The sequence below is a fragment of the Monomorium pharaonis genome, chromosome 4 (assembly GCF_013373865.1).
Source record: "Monomorium pharaonis isolate MP-MQ-018 chromosome 4, ASM1337386v2, whole genome shotgun sequence".
NCBI classification, from domain to species: Eukaryota; Metazoa; Arthropoda; class Insecta; order Hymenoptera; family Formicidae; genus Monomorium; species Monomorium pharaonis.
In genome coordinates, this window is record NC_050470.1 from 14,747,154 (window position 1) to 14,773,394 (window position 26,241).

Genomic DNA, 26,241 nt, shown 5'->3' on the forward strand with positions numbered 1-26,241 from the left:
ATCGAAGAAACAATAATTTTTAAAGGTGTGTTTGGTTTGTGGATTTTAGGAAGGCCATAAGCCCTAGGTAAATTGGAGTCACTTAAATGAAAGGCCCAATAGGTTTCTCTCTGAATAAACCCTTTGCGTAGCCACTCCTTTAACATATTTAAATTTCTTTCCACCATGCAACTCAAATTTTTTTTTAACCACCGTATAAGTGTTTTTATTTTGCAAAATTTCTTTCCTTATAATATATTCCTGTTTATCCAGAGCAACTGTGACGTTACCTTTGTCCGCTCTAGTAAAGATAACATTAGGATTCATTTTGCAAAATTCAAAGGTTATTTTAAGTAATTTCACAAATTCTTTATCAATGTTGTTAACTATAAAGTCCTTTATTGAAAACTTATGTAGTTGTTGGAATGATCGCATTTCTCATTTTAGTTATTGTTTCTAGGTCCATATATTTGTTAAAATTTTTGACATTTTTTATGACCTTGTGGACGGTACTTTTTTTATTGAATCGAGGAGGAAGGCAAAAATTACTAACCAATTGTAACAGATTCGAGATTGTTTCAGGGATGTGACTCTTAGATGGATTCAAAAACCACTTCTTGTTTGTCTCTGATATGGGGATCCTCATTTTGTCCTTGAACTCATTCGGGTAAGAAAATCTCGATAGAATCATTCTTCAATAATTTTATGGACTGATATATCTAATTGGTTTTATTTTCTTAATATTACTTTCTTAACATTCATTTCTCTGAACTAGCCATTCAATTTTTTTTGGTGTAAGTTATTTATTCTTAATTTTAACCTATCAAAGGAATTAGTATGATGTATTATGATGCTATTTAAAACGTAAGGATAAATAAATTTATCTAACAGGTAAGAACACATTAGTTGATTCCTTATGTTCACACCTTAGTTGACACCTTAATTACATTTTCGTTTGCGTTTTTTTACTCATGTTTAAGTTTATAAATATTGGTAATTTGTTACGACTGAAGAGAACTATGTATAGTAGAAACGTTTCAAAATTTGTTTAACATTTTTTAACACAGTTGATTTTTAGTCGTATTAATAATTATAAATTTTTTATTTATTAATAAATTATATTGTATTAGAATAATATGTCTTGGCTTGATATATTGACCTGTTTATCGTATTTTTGTGTATAATAAAAATGTTAATATAATATTAATAATAAAATATTTTGGCTATAAATATTTGTTAAGGGTTCCACAGTTAGTAATTTTAAACCTTAAGCTAGGCGTTTTAGAGTTTTAAGGTTTTTTGTTTTAGACATTGACATAGTTTAAAATTTGATTTGTGACTAATTGCTTAGGTTTAATAAGTTAAGGGTCAATTAGTTAAGGGTTTATGGAGTTAGGTTTATTTTCAGTTCTTTGAGATTGCTTAGTTTAAAGTGCTACAATATGGTTTATCGTGAATCCTGTATGAAATACGTATGCTTTCAGGGCAAATGAGATTTTGCGACGGCCATATTAGATTCTATTTTAATTCGTAGAATTAAGCACTTTTTCGGATTCAGCGATCTTGAAAACCATTGTATACAAAGTTTCATACATATATGTTGCAATTTGTAGGAATTATAGATTTTTGTCGCCAAAATCATCATTTTCGCCCACTATGCGCCAGGGCTGAAATTGATTTTAAATGGCATCACAAATTTTTATTTCCAAGAGCGCCGAAAGATATCCTTACTAATAAGTTATTAATCCGGTCATGGTAACCCAGTGTGACAGTACAGGGTTAAATAACAATATTATATAATGTCCAAAATTATTTTATTCTTTTTAATTATTTTATCAATATTTTATCCGATTTATAATACTCTTATAACGAGGACTTGGTTAGGAGGTGTAAGAGCAAATGGTCGTGTGGCAGTGATAGTGCGTGGATGGGATAAAATTAAGTAGGTATTTAGGATAAAAAAATAGAAGTAAATGGGAAGAGAGGAGAGTAAAGTTGCTGGGGAATTGAAGAGAACGTGTTAGAAGTAGGAAAAAAGAATGGAAGACGGGCAGAAAAATCGCGGCTAGGGAGGTTAAGATGCATAGGCGAGAACGGGAAAATGTATAGAGATGGAGTGAGGCCCGATTGCGCACATAAACGATTGGACACAGTAGTATTTCCTGATTGGCGCAGTCCCGATTGCACACCGTCCCAATCGGACACGGTTCCGATTGGATACGGACTCGATTGGACACAGACCCAATTGGACACAGACTCAATTGCACACGGACCCGATTGCACACCGATCCGATTGCACACGGATCCGATTACGCATCGACCCGTTTGCACACGGACCCGATTGCGCACCGATCCGATTGCACACGACATGTTTGCACACGGACCCGATTGCACACGGACCTGATTGCGCATCGACCCGTTTGCACACAAACCCGATTGCACACGGATCAGATTGCACACACCGACCCAATTGAGCACCGATCCATTTGCATATGGACCCGATTGCACACGATACGATTTCGCATCGCAGAATCATGCAAAAGCAATCTAGATAGCACAGAAATTTCAACATAAATTTTCATAAAGATTTTACGAATTTATTTAAAAAAAATATTTTTTAAAAGTTATATAATTATTTTTCATAAACCATTTAGAAATAATACAAAAATTATTATTAACAATATATAAAATATATTTCTAAAATGTACTGAAGAATATTTTTATGATATATAAACTCGAAATATTTCTTATATTTTTGGATTATAGTAACATAAATATTTATTTTTAATATTTTCATAAATATTTATCATAATTTTTTTATACCTGGCAAACTCAGACATAAAAATACGTACAAAATATTTATTATAAGTATTTTTCTTTCTTATACATTTTATAGTTGCAAACCCATGTGGTGCAGAAAATGCTTTCTGCACACACACACACATACACACACACACACACACACGGGGGGGGGGCTTCGCCTCCCCCCCCTTCCGTACCCATTCCGTCCAAGTCGCTAACCTATGTACTATCTGCAATGCGGAATCATATGCAATCGAGTCCGTGTGTAAACGGATCGGTGAGCAATCGGGTCCGTGTACAATCGGGTCCGTGTGCGAACGGGTCGGTGCGCAATTGGGTCCGTGTGCAAACGGATCGATGCGCAATCGAGTCCGTGTGCAACGGGTCGGTGTGCAATCGGATCCGTGTGCAATCGGTTCCGTGTCTAATTAGGTCTGTGTCCAATCGGGACGGTGTGCAATCGAGACTGTGTCCAATCGGGTTCGTGTCCAATCGGGTCTGTGTCCAATCGAGTCCGTGTCCAATCGGGACTGTGTCCAATCGGGACTGTGTCCAATCGGGACTGTGTCCGATCGGGAAATACTGTGTCCATTCGCTTATGTGCGCAATCAGAACAGTCCCATAAAAATGAGAGAGAAAAATAAAGGTAAAGAGGGATAGAAAAGGGCTAGAGAATGCGGATAAGAGAGTATTAAGTAAGGTAGAAAGTTGAGTTAAAGAAAAAGCGGAAGAGAAATAAAAAGAGGATAAGGCTAAAGGATATAGAAGTGAGCAAGAAGTAGGTTATGTTCATAGAATTTAGGGAGATAATTAGGCGAGAAAGAGAATATACGTAGATAAAAAAAAGAAGTAATGTAATATAGAATATGTAAGATATGTAACATGAAATAGTAAATAAAATTGTTTGTATAAGATTAAGGATTTTAGACTAGAGAATAGAGTGGACTCAGATCGTAGCCCCTAGGCGATAAAATTGGAAAGCAGAAAGAAGAGGAGGAGGAAAGGATTGCAGAAAGAAGATCAAGAATAGGAGAGGACGACGAAGCAGAGTGTATACACGAGGAAAAGCGGAAAAAGCAAATGAGTGAAAACCCTGGGTAACGAGACAACAGAATTCTGGAAAAAATTATAGGAGACAATCCAGAAAGCAATAATAAAGATAGCCACACAGGAAAGAAAAGGAACAGATTACAAGATCTGTTAAAATAGAGGCTGTATAAGAAAGAAGACAAAAATGTAAAGGATTTTAAAGAGGCGAAAGAAAGAGTTACGAAAGAGGATCAATTAGAGAAGAAGAGTAAACTAAAGGGCTTTTTGGACTAGAAGCAAGATAAAGGAAATGAAGGAAGGAGAGGAAATAGATTTTGAAGTCTGAAAAGGCAATGGAATTGTGAAATACATAACTAAGGAAAGAGGAGAAAAAGAGCGAATAAGAAACAGCATTAATAAGGAAAAAGGAAAATCTGCTTGATGAAACTATTGGATGGAACAGAGTTGTAGCTAGGGGAGAGAAGAGAAATATCAAGGTAAAGAAACAAGGGTTATTATTTATTTTGATCCATACTGTCTAGAGAGGGAGAGAGAAGTAAAAGGTTTTTCATCCTTTTTATGGATGAATTGGAAAGCAGCTCACGATAATGTAAGAAGAAAAAAATAATTTTAAGTTGTATAGAGGAATTATGAAAAGTGAAGCCAGACGAATGGAAGATTAAAAGAAGGTACAAGGACACAAAAGCAACAGTAAGGATAGAAGAATTGGCAAAAGTTTGCAGTACAATGAAGGGAGCAAGACGAGGGTGTGAGATGGGTCCTTTAGTTTTCAGCTTATAGATAGAGAAATTAGATAGGTACATGCAGAATAGAAGAACAGAAGATGTATATAATTAGGTTAAGGGAGGATAAGGTCACAAGAGGAGGTGTAGAGGTAATAAAACGTAGAGAGAAAGGCTTAAATAGATAGGTTAGACGAATATAGTAAGTAGTAAGAAGATGGTAAACAGAGAAAGAGATTTGATTAGATTGTAATATAGGTATAATAGGTTTTGTACGATTAGAATGTACAATAGGATATGTTATATTATGATAAGCATGGTAGGAAAAGAAAGAAAAAGCGCAACTAACAAGGTACGGAACCTAGGACTAACGGATTTATAAAAATAATCTTTAGTAGAAGAAGGCGAAAGAAATGTTTACAGAAAGAGAAGGAAGGAAAAAATGGGAAAGGTTTTTGTAGAAAGATTAGTAAATAAAGTAAGGGAGAATTGTTATAAAAAATGTACAGTTGTAGGTTGAAAGAAAGAAGTCTGTAAAAGGAGATGGAAGATAGTGCGAGAAAAATGTCTAGATAGGATTATATTGTATTTTATGTAGAATTCTCTCTCTCTTCTTGGCCATGAGATGCTAAAGAGAATAAAGTTTATTATTATGGGTAGAATTCTTGCGATAAATAATGTATTATAACGGAGCAATAAGATTGAATATATTTATATGATATCAATAAAGCCATGTGACGTATCAGTTAGGATAGATAGTTAAATGGATGGATAGAGGTATGTGTGTGATAGAAAAATTGTAAACCAAGTCCCCTTTTTGGCATTGTAATGCTGAAGTGAATAAAGAATTATTATTAATACTCTTATAACCTTTTAAACAAAAAAAAATTAATTGGTACATTTATACATTAAGTAACAAGATTAGCGCAATAAAAATTTATACCAAAATTTCACTCAATTTTAAATAATCATAACTTCGTAAAAATTTATTTTACTTAATCCTTTTCGGACCAAAATACCACATTTTCTTTTTAACTTTCAACGCTCTATCTTTTGATGTAATCAATCTAGTAAAAATTTTTTGAATACCATTATCGAACGCAAAAAGCCTCCTCTTTCAGATGACATCGTCAAAATTGACCTACGAAGTCTTTGAAAAAAGTTACAACTTATTTTTTCCAAAAAAAGCTGATTTTTTTATAAATTTTTTTCAAAAATTCCATTTTTTGAGTTTAAAAACAAGTGGCCAGAACATCTCTACCATGGTAAATAGTATCATTTGTATTTGCTCTAAAAGACCTCATCGCGATTTTTTCGGAAATTTAATATGTCAACTTTAATATGACGGCTTAAAGTTCAGCAAATTCCAAAAAAAATCATTTCATGGTGATCTCAATAAATATAATCTAAAACCGACTAGAATTCAGCACATATAAAATGCTTGAAAATGATAAATATTCCGATGTTATTGTCAAATCGTTGCCAGTCCTAAGAATCTATGACCTTTGCTGCAAACAGTACCGCCGGCATTAGCGTCATTCAAGATACACCGGCGGCGCGGCGAGGAGGTTGCTCAGTCGGATTTGTATCTCTTTTGCATGTGTGCGGATGTGTGTGTGTGTGTGTGTGTGTGTTTTCGACGGATAGACGGATGGACGAACAGACACACGCACGCACACACATACACACAGAGTACAGCACAGCACACACACAGACGCACACACACAAAAGAGATACAAATCCGAGCAACCTCCACGCCGATGTATCTTGGTTAACTCTAATGCCGGCGGTAATTTCTCTACATCAAAGATCATAGATTCTTAAACTGACAATGATTTGACAATATTGTAATATTTATCATTTTCAAGTATTTTATATGTGATGAATTCTAGTCGGTTTTAGATTATATTTAGTGAGATCAAGAAAAAATCTAAAAAATATAGATTTTTTGGAATTTGCTGAACTTTGAGCCATATTGAATTTTAGAAAAAATCACGATGAGGTCTTTTAGAGCAAATATAGATGACACTTTCTATCATGGTAGAGATGTTCTGGCCACTTCTTTTCAAACTCAAAAATAGGATTTTTGAAAAAAATTTACGAAAACATCGGATGTTTTTCGAAGAAATGGGCTGTAACTTTTTTCAAAAACTTTGTAGGTCAATTTTGACAATGTCATCTGAAAGAAAAGGCTTTTTGCATTTAATAATGGTATTAAAAGAATTTGTTTTAATAATAAGATTGATTACATTAAAAGATAAATCGTTAAAAGTTGAAAAGAAAATATGGCATTTTGATCCAAACAGGATCAAAAAACTTTTTTATTTTAAAACTTAAAGCTTCTACTTTAAAGAGAATTTATTACATTTTGACTTTTTTTCCTCTTTCGCCATCTTTTTAAAAGTAAAGACGCCTTTTGTCTTTAAAAATTTTCATTGTTTGACGTGCTCCACGACGTGCGCATAATTTTTTTCCGCAAACTTTATAAAAATTATCGTAAAATACAAACTTTTTCTTGCAAATTAAAAAAAGTGAGGTCTGTACGATTTTTTGGGTCATAGTTATGACATATTAAAATTATTATATAATAATAAAACTAAGCATTTTAGTCTTTATGCCTGTTACCGATGGAGGATGCTAAAATGCCCGCGTTAATCGAGGTTGATAATGTAGAGTTATTCATGCATATCGTTAACAACATTTCATATTTCTTTTATAGATTTGGAAATCCTTTTCTAGAATTAAAGGACACCTATTAATATCAACTTATGAATTGGATTTTATACCAAGAATGAAAAAAATTATTTTTAGACTGTTCTTTTTATTAACCAGTATCTGGATTTGCAATTATAAAAAGTTAAAGTAACTAATCTTTTTTTTTATGGTTTGGTATAATTTATAAATTAAATTTTTCATTTTTTATATAAAATTCTTACGTGCGTATTATGTTACCGTCTGTACTTTAATTGTGGAAAAAGATTTTTAATTCTGTAAACACAATTAAAAGATTAGTGAATTAAAAATAATCAAAATGATCGATAAAACAGGACAGTTTTAGCATCCCCTTAAGTGACTCTACGTACCAAATATAATTTTTTTTACAAAAATAATTGTTTTATTTTTTATAATATAAACTCGATCTTTTTCCTTTAAATTTTGGTGCGTACTTTAATTCTGTATAAGAGTTTTTCCATTTTTTAAAGCCAATTAAAAGATTTTTTTCTTAAAAGAATGTTGGTAAAATAAACGACTTTAGATCCCCTTAAAGGGATCCTAAAGTCGTCTGTTTTACCGACAATTTTTACCAATGCCTATCTTTTTATTGCATTTACAGAATTAAAAATCCTTCTCCACAATCAAAGTATAGACGATAACAATGTACAAACGTAACGATTTTATACAAAAAACCAAAAAAATTTTTTAATTGTCGCCGTCTGACGTGGACTTGTAATAAAATGTGCTTGATATAAAAGTTGTGCACTTTGTACATATAAATCAAGTCAGGCCCGGACACGAGTGAACATTAAAAATGCTGCACTGCCAATCAAACATGACAGGGGTCGATAATGTAGTCATTTGTGCACATCATTAGTGAGATTTCGTATGTATTTCTTTTATAAATTCGGAAATTTTTTTCTAGAATTAAAGTACACATATTAATATCAATCTGTGAATTGGACTTTATATCGAGAAGAAAAAAATTTTTTTTTATTGTTTTACTTATTGACCTTTTTACGCCTATACAACCTAAATTTTTGTTTCGCAATTTTGTCTCAATTAGGTATCAAAATCTAATCTTTAAAACTTGACATTGTTTGTTCTTGTCGTCTACTAATACTCTATTATGTGCCATGAATACGAATTTCGTAAGTATGAACTGTACGTAGATCTTTTATTTTAAGCAAACATTGTTACGATGTGACAAAAATTAATAATTTTTCTTCGTTTTTTAGTAGAAACCCTATTCCATAAACTGGTAGTAATCCGTATATTTCCATTCTGGAGAAAGATTTCCAATTATATAAAAAAATAAAAAGGTATTGTGAAACAAAAATTACTGTCTTTTTGTCGGTAAAACACAACTCCAGCATCCCCTTAACGTTACCCGTTGCGCACTACGAGTGAATTTGAAAGTAAGTGAAATTTTGATATAAATTTTTATTACGCCAATTTTGTTGATTAGTGTAATAACAAGATAACAAGACAGATTAATTTTGTTTAATAAATTAATCGCCGATTAAATACTATCTAATTAGTACTAATTAGAATTTTGTTTAATTGTAAGTCAGAAAAAATTGTAAATCATACAATCTTACCTGGTATTGTTTTTGCTCCCATTTTGTGTGAAAACGACATAAGCGCTATACCAACTAAAGCGCAATCTAGTAGCGGTTTTGTTAAACTAGAATATAGATGTGCTACAGAACTGGCTAGCTCTGATAAGTCATCTGTCAGTCTTTGTTCGGCCCCACCAAGCCTAGTGTCTAAAGCCGATACTCTATAATAAGTCTGTTGACTCAGGTACATCTTGTAGGCATGTTTTACCAAGCGTTCTCTGCACAAATAATTAAAAGAATAAATTCTTTTCAGAATCTTTTAATTTATTTAAACCAGAATATTTCTATTATTTTTAAATTTTTTATTATAGTATGAAAATATATAAAGAAGATATTACTTTATTATGTAAAAAAACTAAAAATTAATAATACATTTTTTAATATTAACTATACAGTGTTATTAAGTTACAAATAAGATATTTTAAAACACCAAAGCAATGAATTTGTCATTGCTTCAAAAACATTTTTATTGCTTATTTTTCAAATTAGAGATTGGAATTCTCCTTGAAATATCTCACATATTATTTTCAAATAAAAAAAGAACGATAATAAAGAAGAGAAAGCGGTTATGTATTAGATATGGGATTATAGAATTCACGATATTTCGTATACTTTGTGTCTAATATAGTTATTGGTCATAAATGTTTATGGTGTTGTCATGAAAATTGAATTTTAGTATTACAGATAGCCGCAAGTTTTGTAGAAGTGTATTCCTAGATAGTGCAAAATATTAAAAGACGACGAAAAGACGTTTTTTTTTAAGTTGTCTTTTCGGTAAGACTAAAGATGACTATAAGATATCTTTCATAGTATTGTCGAAAAGACAACTTAAAAGAGATATCTTTTCGTCGACATTTTATAGTTATCTTTTCGGCAAAACAAAAAGTGGACAAAAAGATATCTTTTCGCACGTCCAGTCGACGAAAACAACACGCCACGTGCAAACTTGCCCGCCAGTTAGTGCGCGGCGCCGCCGTTAGGCGACTTAACTCTCTGGGGAGCAAAATGCAATCGACGTACATAAAAACCACCCGCGGCATGGTTAAAGCAAGCAAAAATTAGCTTCCAGTAGTTCCATTCCATTATATTATGGGAATTCTAACTCAAATAGAATGGGGAAAGGGAGAAGGGAAAGGAGGGTGATGACGTCATGGGGAGGAGTGGGGGTAATTACCTGTCACATAAATTTCAAAATTTTCTTTTGTTTATTGTTCTTTATAACAATTGACCCTGTCATAAATTTCAAAATTCTTTTCTTATTTGTTTTTTATAATAAATGACCAGTTATAAATTTCAAAATTCCTTTGTTTATTGTTTCTTTTTAACAAATGATCCTGTCATAAATTTCAAAATTTTTTTGTTTATTGTTTTTTTGTAACAAACGACCCTGTCATAAATTTCAAAATTCCTTTGTTTATTGTTTCTCTGTAACAAATGACCTGTTATAAATTTCAAAATTCTTTTGGCATTTGTTTTATAACAAATAATCCTGTCATAAATTTCAAAATTCCTTTGTTTATTGTTTTTTATAACAATTGAGAAATTTGTCTCAACATGTTTTCGAAAGTTCTTTCTCCTCAGGTACATAAATATAGAAACTTTATTATTATTTCATAAATATAATGTAATTTTTACTTGATTATTTATAATTTAAGTTAGATTATATATTTATATGTACTCTAATTTAAATCGTAAATAATTAATAAAAATTATACTATGTGTATTCCACCTCAGTTATAGTTTGCTCTCTCTCTCTCTCTCTCTCTCTCTCTCTCTCTCTCTCTCTCTCTCTCTCTCTCTCTCTCTCTCTCTCTCTTTCTCTCTCTCTCTCTCTCTCTCTCTTTCTCTCTCTCCCACTACACTAATCGTATAAGCAGCGTCGTTATCTCGGCTGCCAGCGAGCGCCGATGTCAGGCTGCTAGATTTTATAAACTTTAAAAATATTTTTTTTTTTAATGAAAGAGTATAACATTCGGATACTGTAGTCTACGTTTAATATTATACCTAAAAAATTTCTTTAATACAATTGAACGTGTCACAAAATGTTAAAGCTCAGTAGGACTTTTTCCTTTCTAAAATTCTTTTTAAAAATCACGTGACTTTACAAATTGTATAAGTATATATAGGTGAGACTCTTAGAGCATCCCTTAGACGTTTTCAAGTCAGTTTTTGAGTCAGTTTGTGTGTGTAGTAAATTTTTTCAAGTGCGATTTAAGTGAATAAATCAATTTTTTCATAAAATGGAAATTTTGAACAAGTGGAAAATGATATCGAAATTATCGACATCGCGGACGACGATGATGGAGAAATAGAAATAATAGACATTATAGATGTTGTAAATAATGTAAATAATATAAATAATAAAAATGTAAATAACAATATTGTAAATAATGGACACATGGTTGATTACAACAATTGTCATTAAAGAAACGCAGATATTCTCCAAATGAATGATGAAAATGCCATAGACATCGTCGATGAAATCTTCGAAAATATGGATAATCTCAATTTTGAGGAAGAAGAAGACCGCGAGAGCGGGAGCGTCCCGTTTGCCCACGTCAATATTGGCTACAGTCCCGATTGGCCACGTCAATATTGGCCACGATTCCGATTGACTACGGGGTGGATTGGCCACGTCAATATTGACCACGCGTCAATATTGGACACGTCAGTAATGGCCACGTCAATATTGACCATGCGCGTCATTATTAACCACGTCATTATTGGCCACGTGTTAATATTGGCAATGTCAATATTGACCCACGCATCAATATTGGCCACGCGTCATTATTGGCCACGTGTCATTATTGCCCACGCGTCATTATTGGCCACGCGTCTATATTGGCCATGCGTCATTATTGGCCACGTCACTACTGTACATGGGTTTGCGACTTGAACGGGGTGGGTGCGGGAGGGGGGCCAAAGCCTCATTCTGGTCGTACTTTAGCTCAAAAAGGTATTAAAAACATCGAATTTGTAGTATAGTCTATATTAGCAATCACGCATAGCTATACAATTCAGTCGACTATTTCGTCTGATGGCAAATTATTATCACCTCTTTTTATAGTATTAAAAGAAATTACAGGAACATTTGGTCCAAGAATACAAGAAACATTATTCAACGCGCCTAAGATCTTTGTTAGGGCTTCAAAATCTAACAAATTGTGTAAAAACTTGGCTAAAGGAAGTACTTTTTCCGAATGTCGGAATCAGTATTGTTGTTAGATTCGTGGAGTGAACACACATTGTCTTAACATAATTTCAAAAACTATACCAGATTCACAACAAACACTAAACCAGATTCTGCAACAGATATTGTTTTCCTAACTATTCCGGCCGGTACAACGGGAAAAATACCATTTTTTTTATATCATTACTTTTGTAGAGAAAATATATTCTTTGTTCTTTTTGGGGAAAAGATTATTTTATTAAAATTTCATACATTTGTAGTGCCAAATTAAAATTATTTTGTACAAGAATAGATTTTTTAGGGTAAATGTTACGTAAATATTATTTTAAACAATTTATTAAAATGTTAAGTTAATATTATAAAAACATTAATTAAATATTATATAAAAATATATCATTAGTCTAAATAAATAATTACACAGGCACACAAAAAAAAGGAAGTGGGTTCGGCGGACCAGACTAGTCAATCCTTATGTATTTTGACCGGTTGAATCCAAATCCGAGGTCAGAATTGCAAAGTTAACTCATATTTCCTAACCTAACCTAACCTCAAAAAAAATTTTTTTTTAAATGTTGGTCCAGCGGATCAGACTAGACAATCCTTATGTATTTTGACTTGCTGAATTTAAACCAAAGTCAATCAGAATTGCTGAATTGGGTTATTTTTCCTTACCTCAAAAAAAGTTTTTTTTTAATGTTGGTCCGGAGGACCAGACTAGTCTATTTTCATGTATTTTGACCCGCTGAATCGAAATTCAAGGTCAGAATTGCTGAATTGGTTCATTTTTTCTAACCTAAAAAAAAAACACCTTGTAAAAGCAGTTTGGGTCACAAATGCATAATTCATAGCGTGCAAGCTTGCGTAACCACATTACCCGGGGAAAATTCAATATGTATGACACAAGTCTGAGCTTCTGTGAATGAATAGCGTAGAAAATTCACTCTCTTTTTCTATTATATATAACTCTTATTCTTGAAGGTTTGGACTAATGAACAAACTGAAACCTGGATGTTACAAGTCTGATGAGTGGGGACTATTCATCGATTCTTCTAAGAGAAGCTTGAAAGCAGTGTTGCTGCACAATACTAATGTATATACCTTCATTTCTGTAGCGCACTCGGTAGTGATAAAAGAAGAGTACACAAATCTGAAAACAGTTCTTGAAAAAATTAAATACACAGAACATAGATAATAAATTTATGGGGATTTGAAAATTCTCACTATATTATTGGGTCAACAATCAGATGACGTGCTTTCTATGTGAATGGAATAGTAGAGATCAAACGAACTATTACATAAGAAAAGGATAGCCAACAAAGACGTCTTTGCAACCTGGGTCTAAAAATACCATAAATAAACCGTTAGTTGAGCCTTCAAATGTTCTTCTTCCACCTCTTCATATCAAATTAGAACTCATAAAATAATGAAAGCTCTAAATAAAAAAGGTGAATGCTATCAGTATTTACAAGAAAAATTTTCCAACGTCTCTGATGCAAAATTGCGGGAAGGAATTTTCGATGGACTTCAAATACGTAAAATGTTGAAAGACGACAATTTTGTCACCAAAATGAAGGAAAACGAAAGATCAGCATGGTTGAGTTTCAAAGGTGTCACAGAAAATTTTCTAGGAAACCACAAAAGTCAAGATTACAGACAAAGAGTGGCGGAAATGAGGATTCAAGGTCTATAAGGCTCTATATGAATTAATCTGAAATTGTTCCTACACGTTTCTATCAAATATATTACCATTTCGGCAGACATAAAGTTCTATCATTCTTTATCATATCTAAATTAAACGATTAAATCTCTATCTGAATATGAGTACTTTCCTATACGATTTTATCTGGCTATCTTACTAAATATAAAAATTATGATGTAAAGTCTATATAAATTAATTTGAAATTGTCCCTATACGTTTTTATTAAAAATATGTTATATACTATAATAGTTTTCTATCATTGTTTATATAATTGTCTGAATCAAACGATTAAAACTTTATCTGAATGTAGAATTATTTGAAAAATTTATATAGACTTTAAATCGTAATTTTTTTTATTCAGTAAGATAATTAGATAAGATAATATAGGAAAGTACCCATGTTCAGATAAAGTTTTAATCGTTTAATTCGAATATTCCAAATTTGTAACCGTGCTTGCTAGCGACGGCCAACTTCGCCTCCGTCCCTGGTCGCGGCCCTTAGCCGCTCGAGACGACCTTTTCTAGCAAAGTTTTCTACACAAATATTCGGTTGGGCGCCAGGTACGTTAAGCGTACCACTCTGTTTACACTAAATCACAAATTGTCGTTACGTTAATAAGATCGCGGAAAAGACGGGCGCTCGTTAGGATACCATAAAGAACAGAATGTTCTGTCCAACGAAATTATAAAATAACACAGACACACAAAAAAAGTGGTTGATCCGGCGGACTAAACTAATCAATCCTTATGTATTTTGACCCGCTGAATCCGAATCCAAGGTAAAAATTGCAAAGTTAGCTCGCATTTCCTAACCTCAAAAAAAATTTTTTTTTTTATGTTTCGCGGACCAGACTAGTCAGTCAACCCTTATGTATTTTGACCCGCTGAATTCAAATCCAAGGTCAGAATAAAAGAGTTAAATATAATAGAAAAAGAGCGAATTTTCCACGCTATTCATTCACAGAAGCTCAGACTTGTCATTTGTATTGAATTTTCCCCGGATAATGTGGTTACGCAAGCATGCACGCTCCGAATTATACATTTAAGATCCAAACTGATTTCACAAGGTGTTTTTTTGAGGTTAGGAAAAAATGAGCTAATTCAGCAATTCTGACCTTGAAGTTGGATTCAGCGGGTCAAAATACATAAGGATAGACTAGTCTGGTCCGCCGGACTAACATAAAAAAAAATTTTTTTTTTTGAGGTTAGAAAATGCGAGCTAACTTTGCAATTCTGACCTTGGATTCGGATTCAGCGGGTCAAAATACATAAGGATTGACTAATCTGGTCCGCCGGATCAACCACTTTTTTTTGTGTTCTTGTGATAATTGTTCCTCCTTGAAATATTTCCTATTATAAAGACAACGATAAAAAACAATTATTGTTCCATAACATGTATTTGATAGAAACATATAGGGACAATTTGAGATTAATTTGTATACTCTTTAAATCGTAATTTTCCTATTCAGTAAGATAATTAGATAAGATCATATAGGAAAGTATCCATATTCAGATAAAGTTTTAATCGTTTAATTGAGATACGATAAAAAACAATAAAATTTTATAACTTTTCTATCAAATTTCTATATGTTTCTATCATTTTCTATCCAATTTTTTAGTTAGTACGCGGCGCCGCCGATAGGCTGATAGGCGATTAAGCTCTCTCGGGAGTCAGATGCAGCCGACCTGCTATATAAAAAACAACCGCAACACGATTAAGACAAACAATAATCAGTTTCTTTCGCTACGAGAAGACGATGTGGAAGATGACTGGCACATATTATTTTTATAATTTACTCATTTTAATTGAGTAAACGATTCTGTACAAGAAAAGTAAAACGTTTACATTTTTTGAATTAGATTTACGATAGGTAATCTATACGAAAAATACGATACAGAAAGATAGAAAGTCTATCATAAGTTTCAGATGAGCAATCTAATATTTACGAACCAAAAACATGATAGAATACGATTAATTTATATAAAACATGACTAGATAGAAGTTGATTAAAAACGATAGGTAATCTATACGAAAAATACGATACAAAAATATAGAAAGCCTATTGTACATTTCAGATAACCGATCTAATATTTACGAACCAAAAACACAATTCAATTAGATAGAACTTTTTCTTATCTGATCCTATCGGATTTTTTGAGCAGGAAAAGCCATTGCACAGAACTTTTGAAAATAGAAGAGTTAGATACAATAGAAAAAAAAAGTAAATTTTTTACGCTATTCATTCACAGAAGCTTCGACTTGTCATACGTATTGAATTTTCCCGCGTAATGTGGTTACGCAAGCCTGCACGATCTGGATTATACATTTGTGACCCAAACTGCTTTTACAAGGTGTTTTTTTGAGGTTAAAAAATGAGCCAATTCAGCAATTCTGACCTTGAATTCGGATTCAGTGGGTTGAAATACATAAAAATAGATTAGTCTGGTTCGCCGGACCACATTTAAAAAGAATTTTTTGAGGTTAGGAAAAAATGAGCCAATTCAACAATTCTGACCTTATATTTAGATTCAGCGAGTCAAAATACATAAGGTTAAATTAGTCTATTCCGCCGGACCAACATTAAATAAAATTTTTTTTTAAGGTTAGGAAATATGAGCTAACTTTGCAATTCTGACCTTAGATTCGGATTTAGCGGGTCAAAGTACATAAAGATTGACTAGTCTGGTCCGACCGACCTAACCATTTTTTTTGTGTGTGCCTGTGTTATTGTAACATCCCATACAGACAAAAAAATGTCTTTTAGATTTCTAAAAGACATCTTGCGATTTCTTGCAATATCACGCATTTTTTTACGAAAAGATATCTTTTCGCAATCTAAAAGATGTCTTATGCAACAGTTTGAGATATCTTTTAGATATGTGGCGATGTCTAAAAAACATCTTGAAAATCTAGAAAATATCTAAAAGATGTCTTTTAGAAATCCAAAAAATCTACATGAGACATCTAAAAGATGTCTTTTATACGTCTTGAAGACCTTTTCTAGACATTTACAAAGGTTTATACATTTATGCGGAGCCTCAGAGAACTTTCTCCGAGAAGAGGTGCGAAGACTCGTGGAATTCTCTCCATCAGGATACAAAAAATCTATTACGTAGGTCTGAAGAGGATTGAGAGCTTACTACGATTCCTATTGTAGGTTAATCCGTCACCGTAGATATCCGTCACCGTATCTTATATAGCTCTCAGAATGTTAATTACTTCACAAGAAAGGCAGCATCGCGTCGTCGCCTATAACGGCGATTCCGCGAACTACATCGCGACTGCGGATGCTGCACGCGTGTGCACATTGTATTGTGGCGGATGCTTCACCGCCACATAAACTACTAAATTATGATTTAAAATGTCTTTTTTTAAATTTTGAGTAATAAATATATAAAGACGTTTATAGATATATTAAAGCAATTCTAGAATTGGTCTTCAAAGTATATGTATAAAAGACATCTTTAAATCAATCCTTTTTTGGCCGATTTTTTAAATACTAAAACATTTTTGTTTTTGTCAGTGAAATGAACTAGAAAGAAGATAACATCACTCTAACGCCTAATATTATTACGCTTTTAATTCGAAAAAGTGATTATTTTTTTTGTTGTATTTGAACTATATATTATTATTTATTGTTAAAATGATTGTTTAGTGTTATTTGCAATAAAAATGTTGAAAAATATGTATAAAAATGTTATTATGTTGCACTTTATGAAGTATGAGACAGTATATAAAGCATCATTAAAATAACATATCAAATTATTTCGAAATAAATGCATATATTATGTTAAAAAAAGTAATTTTAGCTCAATAAATATATGGTGTTTTCGGTAAAGTTAATAATAAGTCTAATATGAGAAGGTTCCGTTTACCTACGTTCCCGATTGTCTACTGCTTCGTTTGCACATAAATAATGCGGAAATTTCCGATTGCCGACATTCCCGATTGCCCACGTCCCGATTGTCTACTGCTTCGTTTGCACACACGAAAATATTCAAGGTACAAAATACACATTGCACACGTGACGCTATTGCACACGTGCATATTGCACACGTTATTTTTTACGCTCATACACATTGCACACGTGACGCTATTGCACACGTGCACATTGCACACGTTATATTATTACGCTCATACACATTGCACACGTGACGCTATTGCACACGTGCACATTGCACACGTTATATTATTACGCTCATACACATTGCACACGTGACGCTATTGCACACGTGCACATTGCACACGTTATATTATTACGCTTATACACATTGCACACGTGACACTATTGCACACGTGATACAGTGGAACCCCGCGTTAGCGTACTCCGCGTTAGCGGAAACTATCCCCTCCATATGCACTCGGCCCACATGAGTAGCGTGTGTGGGGATAGCAATGCAGTCACGTAGTATGTAAGCAGTTACGACGTATTCTTAAAGATTTGTGCAAGATTTTAATGTGTAATTAATTCATTTAAAACTAAGAAATGGCTAATATTTTTTTAAATTTAAGAATTTATTATTTTGTCTACATAGTCATTAAAAATTGTCTCAAAAAATTGTTTCAAAATATTATTCGTGTAATATAAATAAAAATATATTTTTATATAAATTTTTATTTAAAAAATTCACGCACATGTAAATAAAATAGCCAACACTAATTTAAAATAAATTGTTTAAATATAATCACATAAAAAAAGGAACACCGATTGCAATCAAAGCTGGATTTCTAATTTGATAATATTTTATTTATAAATTATATGTTAGAAAATAATAATAAATTAGAAGTGTAGGGAATATAAAATATTCGGGAATATAATTTAGAGGTACGAGATGTGAGTTTTTCGGACGGCTATAGATACGATTGACTTAATCTGAGACGCTCTGCTTGCAATTTTATGATCGAATACATTTAGTCTTAAGCGTAAACATTAACTGGTTACATGGCAATACCGTTACGTCCCTGAATTTCACGGAGTGGGAGTGAAACCAAGCAATAGGAGATAACCCCGCGTTAGCGGACCAAAGCCCCGAACAGTCCGCTAACGCGGGGTTCCACTGTATAATTACGCGCAAACACATTGCACACGTGACGCTATTGCACAACCCATGTGGAACAGTACGAAGCGTGGACGCGCGCGCGCGCGCGCGCGCGCGGGGGGATTGCAAGAAGGGGCTTCGCTCTCCCCCCTCCCGCACCCACCCCGTCAGTAGGGATGCATGGAAAGTCGCAAACCCATGTGGTAATTGTCATGTGTGCTATGTGTACGTGCGCAATAATTTCACGTGTGCAATGTGTATTTGCGTAATTATATCACATGTGCAATGTGCACGTGTGCAATAGCGTCACGTGTGCAATGTGTATGAATGTAATAATATAACGTGTGCAATGTGCACGTGTGCAATAGCATTACGTGTGCAATGTGTATTTTGTACCTTGATTATTTTTGTGTGTGCAAACGAAACAGTAGGCAATCGGGATGTGGGCAATCGGGAATATCGGCATTTGTAAATTTTTGCAAAATTTGTGTGCAAACGAAGCAGTAGGCAATCGGGAACGTAGGCAAACATCCCGTATAATATTAGGCTTCTGGCCAGGAAGAAGTTAAGATATCTTGTATAGATCTTTCATTTAGATATCTTTGGCCTGTCTAATTCGAAAATTTTGAAGACATCTTTTAAGATGTCTTTTAGATGTCTTTTATATATTTTTTAGAAATTCTATGAAGATATCTTCGACAAAATCTTTTTAGATATCTTTTAGATATCTTTTACAAATGTCTTGAAGACATCTTGAATAAGATGTCTTTTCGATTTCTATAGACAAAATATCAATGTTTACTGGGGTAAATATTAAATCAATATTAAATCAAGATTTTTAAAGTATTATTTTTAACGATTTTTTAAATGTAAAATAAATATTACATAAATATTAAATAAATATTACTTAAATAATTTTCTTAAATCATTATTTTTTACGAAAAATGAATGATTAATAAATAGTAAACGTTTAATAAACGTTTAATAAATTATTTTTCTATTTCATTATCTGAAATAAACAATTAATATAAAACAAATGTTTAATATATATTAAATAAATATTATTTGTACAATAAACGCTAATAATGTAAAAATAATTAAAAATAAATATTTAAAAATCATTAAAAAGATATAGTGTGCTTATTGGGCTGTTGACTGATATAAATTCTATTTTTTAACAACGGCAAATGGATAGCAACGTCGACATCAATTTGTTATCAATCATTCGTTGCTGTTATTTCGATATAACAATATGATGTACCAATATTGTTGACCGTTTTTTTTATAAATGTTCTTAACTAATTACATGTATAAGTAGTTAATAAATTTATAATATTTTATTTTGATGTCAACAAATGTGTAGCAAATATATAACACAGATAATATATTAGTTTGTATAGAATGCTACATCATCGCTTGATTATTTGGAGTCTTCTATTTTCGTCCCAATGCACTCCTTTATACAAATTCAATATTACTTAATCTTATACTTTTTAATTAACCCACACAGCACACATCTTTCAGAAAGCTTTTTGAAAGATGTTGTGTTGTATGGATGAAAAGACAATACAAAGTATAAGTATGTATAATGTTTTATCTTAAAATGTTATATGTGCGCGAATAGGAATATGTTGTGACACGAACAAATTTCATCTGTATTGTATCACTCTGTTCTGTTCTATTCGTGTATGGGTATATAAAAAAAGTTGGCAACTTGGTAACCCATAGCAAAAAAAAATATTACAACTGTAAATAGGAAATTGCAATAATTTTACTAAAATATACTGTATATTATTGATATTATATATTATATTTGTGTAATATTAATTATAACTTTAATCACTAATGTGTATATCTTTAGTATTACACACATATAGATTGTGAATAGTGGCATAGAGTTCCTTATATATACTGCCGTACTTATTTCGGAAACCAAACATTGCACTGTATTAATACTAACAAAAACATGATTTGCTTAGACAATTAAAAAAATAAAAATCCTTATACTTCATACATTTATAGCTTTTTTATATAAAATCTATTAAAAACGAACCTAATCTAATCTAACCTAATCTAATCCTTTTATACATAATATAAGTTACGCTACACATTGCATCTTTCGGAACAACATAAAATTTATGTATGAAAGTGTTTTACGTCAAAGTAAAAGATTTCTAATAATTTTCATATATATTAACTTTAATAAGTATTTTGTACAAGTTATTTATGTTAAAGAAAAGGAAAATAGCTTACTATGCCGGTTTTAAGGCTAAATTTTTTAAATATTCATTTTTTGGTTATATTATGCAAATATCAAATATTGTAAAATGTGAAACAATATACATAACAAATATTATATATAACAGATATTATACAAACTAATATAAAATACGCTTCTGATAGAAAACACTTTTTAGTTTACATTTGTTTCGAAGGTTTCACTTTTAGTTTTTGTTTGAGAAATATTTTTCAATACAGTATTATGCCAGTATTATATCAGTAAAGATCTTTTATATATAAATGCATTTCTTTTTTTAAACATATTTTAAAAATTATACTTTTTGTGTTAAATCAAGTTGTAAATATTAAATAAAAACATACATTTAAAATATTAAATATTAATTATTAAATGTTTTATATATAATTTTTATTGTAACTTGCTAGTACTTATCTGCAATTCTCTAAATAAATATAAATATATATAAATAAATATCTACATTTTAAATTTCATTCAAATTTATAATACAAATTACGGTCAGTATTATTTCAAAAAGATTTTAGTCATTTTAGTAAATTTTTGAGGTAATTATGATTGTGTAAGTTAATATACTTTTTAAATTAAATTACGTTAAAGTTTACAACTTATAAAATTAATTTACTTTAAATTTAAACTAAGTTACTTTAAAAATTGTCTAAGTGTAATTTAGTTAAAAATTACGTTAAGATTAAGTTAATTTAAAAGTTAATTTTGAAAAGTATTATTTATATTAAATTAGAATTTTAGAATATAATTTCTTGCACACATAAATTTTTAGAAAAAAGTGGGTATGTTATAATTTATGTGTTGCAAAAATAACTAGTTAAAGTAAAAAATTAACTTATTTAATATTAACTAAGATAAGTTAAAGTTATTAATTTTTAATTATTATTTATTATTTAATTTTTAATTTTTCAATTAGTTATTACCCCACTTTATTATATTTCAGAGTGGTTGCAAATTTTTTTAGTTTCAGAATGTTTCAGTCTCACCTTTCAACTTTTTTATAAGATATTAAGTGCAGGAATCGTGAATATTTTACTCCATAATGTATTGTATTAAAAATGGTACAAACATATTTTTTAGCTTTTTATGAAATGTTTTATTTTTCAGAGAAAATATTTTTAAGATATACCTCTAAAAAAATTTTGGTGCATTAAGTACAGTATGAATACATTTCACTATTTAAAAACAAATAATTGAGGAACTGAAAAGAAGCAGCTAAGTGTACAGCACAAATTAGAATCTCGAATCCGTAGCATGGAAAGAGGAAATCATTATTTTAAAAAAAGGAGAGAACTTATGTTCATCACAATGTTCACTCATCCATATAAAAAAATCATTGAGAGTAACAGGAGCGTACCTAAAGCTAAGCGCCAGCCGACCCTCAAGATATCTGATCGCGGAGTTGACAAAGGTGGCGGGCAAGGCGATGACGAACCATCGTGCAAGCATTAAACTGAAGCCGTGTATATCACGTAAAACTATCCTCTTTACGATTTGGCCTTCCAGTTCGGCTACGTATACCGACAGAAAGGTTCTCGCCAATAACGTCAATGTTGCGCATGCCAATAAACCCATTTCTCGGCTACGCCATCCCGGCACCATAATCTTCAATAACTTTATCAACTGTCGGAAAAAATCGCGATCCAATCCGAATGATAATCTTTGTTTTCTTCCGCCATTTCCGGTAGAATTGTTATCTGAAGAATTATCTCGGACAATAACGGTATTGTGTCTATTGTGCTTGGTGTAAGATTGACGGCTCTTCTCCTGGATAGGTTCTTTAAGGCGAGTGACGATGTGTGGGTAAATGAGTTTAAGGAGATAGAATGCTGTAGCCGCGCCGGCGACGCCGCACGTCAGTGTCTCCTGTTGCACGCCGTAGCGCGCGGACGCGCTGTCGATCAGCTTCGAGAACACAGACGACATTCTTCGCCTTCGTGTCCTCCTCGGACGAGAATTGGCGAGTTAACAAATTTTAATAATGCACATCCTACGCTACTACGAAAATCAGGATAACGATGGCAATAACGACGCATCTACTTCGACTTAACTCTGCTTCGCTGCGCTTCGTTGCGAGTCACGATACTACTTTAGATACAAGCGAGAGCGCCTGTTCGATTCTGCACATGCGGTTACACGAACGCGCGCACGCGTGACCACACGGACCGGCCATCAGCTGGCAACTGCTGCTTCGCTTACTCTCGCGTGATACGTCGCAATGGAGAACCCACGTCATATCCCCGCGGCTAGCTTCGTTCTCGCGCGTGGCCACGACACGACTGCCTCCAGTTCTTATTTCAGTATTAACGTTTTATGTGTTAGTAAGTGAGCTGAACTCTTCTATTCGCTCAATGACACGAAATAAATTATTCAAATTTGAATAATAACAAGTGAATTAACACTGACAAACAAGCCAATGATTAGAAGATTATTAAGTTTTATATAAATTCACTAATAGATTTGTTCAAATTTTCAAGACATTTATGGAATATCCAGAAACAGTTTTTAAAATTTTAAAGAATAATATTATCCAGATGAATTAAAGTTATATTTAAATTCTAGTAATTCTGAAATGTTAGTGTTATACAGCACAGAAATTCTTAATGCTAGCGCCACACTATGCGCGTATTCGCGATTCGTAATTCATAATCCGCGATTTATCTGACCACTCGACCAGCGAATCAATGCGAATGACGAATCGCGCACGATGAATCAACGAATTTTCTCACCACACTATTCATGAATGTCAGATAAATCGCGAATTACGAATTACGAATCGTACGAATCGCGAATACGCGCATAGTGTAGCGCTAGCATTAGAGTTATCTCAGAAATATTTCAACTAAAAAGTAAAATATTTTATCAATGTTACACAATATATCTGCAACATTTTTAAAACAATTCTGGAATAATGGCCATGATTCTTATACGTGAAACCTTATAAAAAAGTTACTGAAAGATTATTGAAAAAAAAAAACTGCAACCTTTTAAAAATATTACTAAAAAATTATTGAAGTGACTGAAATATTGCTAATCGTAATTCTCTGAAAATTTAAACATTATTTTTGAAGCACTTTAATTTTATTTTTTAATAAATTTAGGGAATTAAAAAATGATAATTATAATTGTTATATTTAAAAGATTGGAATATTAAAAAGTTAATATACTTGTTAAATTACATTAAAGTTTATAACTTCTAAAATTAATTTAGTTATATTAAAAATTGTATAAATGCAACTCAGTTAAAAATTACGTAAAAAATAAATAAAATACACATATAAATGTTTTTAATGTACTTTAGTACGTTTTTATCTAGTATTTGCAATCAGATTAATACAATTTGTAATTATAATTTCCGAGATATACCTAATAAAAAGATTATTAATATATTTAGAAAAGTAACTATTATGTTACGAAAGACATTTTATCGATGTCATTGAAAGAAAGGTATTGTACGCCGTTTTACTTTTTAATAGTGTAAAAAATGATCCGCTTTTAATATAAAAATTTGAAAAATTATCTTACAAAATATGATTCTTATTAATCCATTACAATTATATCGTGACATAATAAAAATTCGAAACTATTTATACATCCAGACATAATTTTAGTTTACCAATAATAATAATTTGCTGAATCAAAATAATGTCTAAACATAAAAATAGTTTCGAATTTTTATTATGTCACGGTATAATTTTAATACATTAATAAGAATTGTATATTTCGTAAGACATTTTTTTTAATTTTTATCTTGAATGGACCATTTTTTATACTACTAAAAAAAACGGCGCGGTGTACCGTACCTTTCTTTCAATGACATTGAAAAAAATGTCTTTCATAACATAACAGTTTTATTTAAGATAATGATTTATTCTAATTTAACTTATTGTTACGTAATAAAATCTTTAGTGAGATAAAAAAAATTAACTATTTGATATACGTAATATTTCATATCGAGGCGCGCACGCAGCGTACCGCTTCTAGCTCGCGGCCGAACTTGTGCACTAATTATTATAGATAAATTAAATTAAATTTAAATTAATTTAGTTTAAATTTGGATAGAGACAAAAGTTGCTTCGTTTGGCATCAAAAATTCTGGAATACACTTCACATGGAAAAACAATTGTATTAAAATACAAAACTAATAATATTGAACCACTTATAAAATTGTATTGAATGTTTAAAGGAATTCGTGAAATTTAAAATGTTAAAAATTAGCTTGCGTTTAATTGTTAATAACAAAACCGTGGATGAATAGAACTTTTTTATTTTTTACAGTATTAACTACAACATTATAAAGTAAAAAAATCCACTCAGAATCATTCCAGATTTAATAATTTCGATATTCCAATATAATAAATTCGATATTCCAATATCAACTTTTGTATTTGCGGTTTTATTACGATTCCGATAAAATGGAAAAAGATTTTAAGAAATCTTATAAACGTTTCTTTCTTTTTGGCTTTCCTTTAGAGGTTACACTTGAAAAATTAAAGATAAAAATAAAATCAGCAAAATGATGTCTAAAAAACAAAAAAATACATTTACGCTATACATTATGCCATTTTGTTAATTTTATTTTTATCTTTAATTTTTCTGATGTAACTTTTAGAAACCAAAAAAGAGGAAATATTTTTGCGATTTCTTAAAATCTTTATCCATTCAACCAAAATCATGATAAAACCGCAAATACAACATATTTTATATTTTACATGGAAACATCAAAATTATTCACGCTGAAATAATTCTGAATAGATTTTTTACTCGATAATGTTGCAGTTAATACTGTAAAGTTAAATAAAAAAGTTCTATATTCATCCGCGGTTTTGTTTTAATAATTAAACGCAAGCTAATTTTCGATATCTTAAACCTTACTAGTTCTCTTAAGTTGACTGCTAAAATATTAAAACTTTTTGCTGTATTATTATGTCTGAGCGTTTTACATAATTATTTTAACAATACATAACATTAATAAATTATCTGATTTGTATTTATGTATTGTATTAAATGTTTAGATGTTACACAGTAAAATTTTTCTTTCCGTGTAAAATAAAAATATAAGATAAAAATAACACATACATTCTGTTATTTATTTTTAATATCATTATCAATAAATTGTTTTTATTTCTTATTTTTTAATTTGTAACATTATCTGAATGT

The 26,241-nt window shown here is 31.4% G+C and overlaps 1 protein-coding gene across 1 annotated transcript in view; it reads right to left on the minus strand.

Moving 5' to 3' along the window:
• The window catches only part of LOC105837382 (ATP-binding cassette sub-family D member), a 101,739-nt gene extending 77,827 nt beyond the window's left edge, over window positions 1-23,912 (minus strand). The window contains exons 1-2 of the mRNA XM_012682127.3: window positions 22,439-23,912; window positions 8,870-9,108 (exon numbers count right to left, since the gene is read on the minus strand). Of these exons, the coding sequence (XP_012537581.1) occupies window positions 8,870-9,108; window positions 22,439-23,007 (808 nt within the window). The 5' untranslated portion in view covers window positions 23,008-23,912. The remainder of the gene's footprint in view (window positions 1-8,869; window positions 9,109-22,438) is intronic.
• Window positions 23,913-26,241: the final 2,329 nt, after the last annotated feature.